We start from the raw sequence: 2,200 nt of genomic DNA on the forward strand, positions 1-2,200 counted from the left end.
CTCACGAGCTCAGCAGATTTGGGGTTGCACGAAGCTACCAAGCTCTCTTAGATCGGGTCAGTTTCACTCCTTCTTTGATCTGCTATGGTTTCTGCTGATGATAGAATCATTCGATGAAGAGAAGATAGCTTTGGTGGTGACTGTTGCAGGGGCATTATGGAGCAACCGAAATAGACATGGGGGAGCAAGGAAAAGTCCGGAAGCTTTAGTTCAGTGGGTTACTCAATACCTTATGGAATATACAGCTGCAACGGAAATTGTATTAGCTGTAAAAGAGGTAGTGCATGTCATGTGGAATCCACCTCCGCCTTCCATGTTAAAATTAACGTGGACGGTGCCACTTCAAAGCGACAGAATCTCGTTGGTGTGGGGTCTGTTATCTGAGATGAATATGGTCGAATGGTAGCAGCCATGAGCAGAAGTATTCAAGCACCCTTGGGTCCCTTAGAAGTGGAGGCAAAAGCTTTTGAAGCTGGTCTTCAGTTGGCTAGGGACATGGGTTATCAAGATATAATTCTGGAAGGTGACTCACTGGTTCTTGTTCGCACGCTCTGTGGTCTTTCATCGCCTCCCTCAACAGTTGATTCACTCATAGTGGGGATGCAACTCCTATGTTCAGATTTTCTCACGGTTTATGTTTCACATGTAAGGAGGCAAGGGAACAAACCTGCCCATATTTTAGCAAAGTATGCTTTGAGCATAAATGAATCTGTTGTATGGATTGAGAAGATTCCTTGTTGTATTGAACAAGCTCTCATCCAAGACTTTGTACCTGGTTCTGGTATTTGAATAATACTTGGAAGATTTCACATCAAAAAAAAAAAATGTTAATTCTTTAAGTATTTAAAGGAATAGATAAACATGCGAGGTGGAATTTAGCATCTCAAAAGATAATGCACATCCATTTCAATAAAGTGAAATGTGTTTTGCAGTATCTGATGTTATTGGACAAATTTTTGGTTTATGGGAAATACATTTTTTTCAAAATTTATTTTACATTACTATTTTTGGGGTTTAAAAAGAAAGACCCAAAAACAGATAGCCTCATTTTGCATTCTCATTTACTTCTCATTCTTTATTAAAAAAATATTCTCTCTTAAATTTTTTTTTTTCTCATTCTTTTTATATACTGTTTATACTTCAAAATCTCTCTCTCACATTTCCGATGATGTAGGATCTCATGTACATAGCTTCAATTAGCGAGCTTGTCCTTCCTTCTCCAACTTTCCTCCAATGCCAAGCTCCATCTTTCCTCCTCTAAAACCATATAACTCTTCTCATGATGATGATCAAGTTGTCGTGCAGTGTTTTTAAATACATAGATCCGTTTGAGTGAAGAACAATGATATGTCTAAAGATGCTTGATGTTTAAACTTTTAACTTTTTAAGTGAAGATCAATAATATGTTAGCTCATATTTTCCATATAATTTCTTTTACGAAATTTAGAATTATACATCATTATTTTAAGATATATATATATATATATATATATTCTAATTCAGTTTTTATAGTTATAAGTTGTGCTAAACTATGTTAATATTAGATTTATATTCAAGCACTAATGCACTATGTTAATATTTAGGTTGCGTTTGGTATTGGATTAAAAAGCCAGTTTTATTTATTTATTTTTTATTATTCAGCTTATTTTTGCTATCATTCATAAGTCTCATTGCACTTTGTAGTACTATTTATAAGTTTTACTATATTATTTCAGCTACCTTTTAACATTATCTACTGTATATTTAGTAAAAAGTATTTAGTTTCAGCTAAATAAGTTCTTTTTGAATTGACTCTTAGGGTGCGTTTGGATACCGCTTATTTTACTGAAAACTGAAAACAATAAAAAAATAATTTCCGGATTATTATTCATACAAAAAATACTGTTCATTTGCTTGTTCAGTTGTTTGCACTGTTCATGTCCAAATGCGCTGGACGTGATCCAAACGGTATCTTAATATTAGACTTTATATTTCATCTTTAAAAAAAAATAGATTTTATACTCATTCATTAAATTATAAGTTTTTTCTTCTTTTTTTTGGGAAAGTTTTCATCAATTTATAGTTAAGTTAGGTAAGCTATTTTTTTATTTTATAAGTGCTCTAACCTAACTTTTTGTCTATTAAAATATTTATTATATATAAGAATAAATTTATTCAACTTTTTTTTTTTGGTTGATATTCTATTCAACTTTTTCTGTGT

General features: G+C 32.5%; 1 protein-coding gene across 1 annotated transcript; it reads left to right on the plus strand.

The window, feature by feature from the left end:
- The first annotated feature begins 399 nt into the window (after positions 1-399).
- Positions 400-789, plus strand: LOC115961941. Its single transcript, XM_031080828.1, has one exon. It carries the CDS (start codon positions 400-402, stop codon positions 787-789), a length of 390 nt encoding a protein of 129 aa, XP_030936688.1.
- The last annotated feature ends 1,411 nt before the right edge of the window (positions 790-2,200 follow it).

The sequence above is a fragment of the Quercus lobata genome, chromosome 9 (assembly GCF_001633185.2).
Source record: "Quercus lobata isolate SW786 chromosome 9, ValleyOak3.0 Primary Assembly, whole genome shotgun sequence".
NCBI classification, from domain to species: domain Eukaryota; kingdom Viridiplantae; phylum Streptophyta; class Magnoliopsida; order Fagales; family Fagaceae; genus Quercus; species Quercus lobata.

Excerpts from the sequence above, each read along its gene's own strand:
- LOC115961941 (XM_031080828.1), top strand. The coding sequence starts at position 400 with ATGGTAGCAGCCATGAGCAGAAGTATTCAAGCACCCTTGGGTCCCTTA.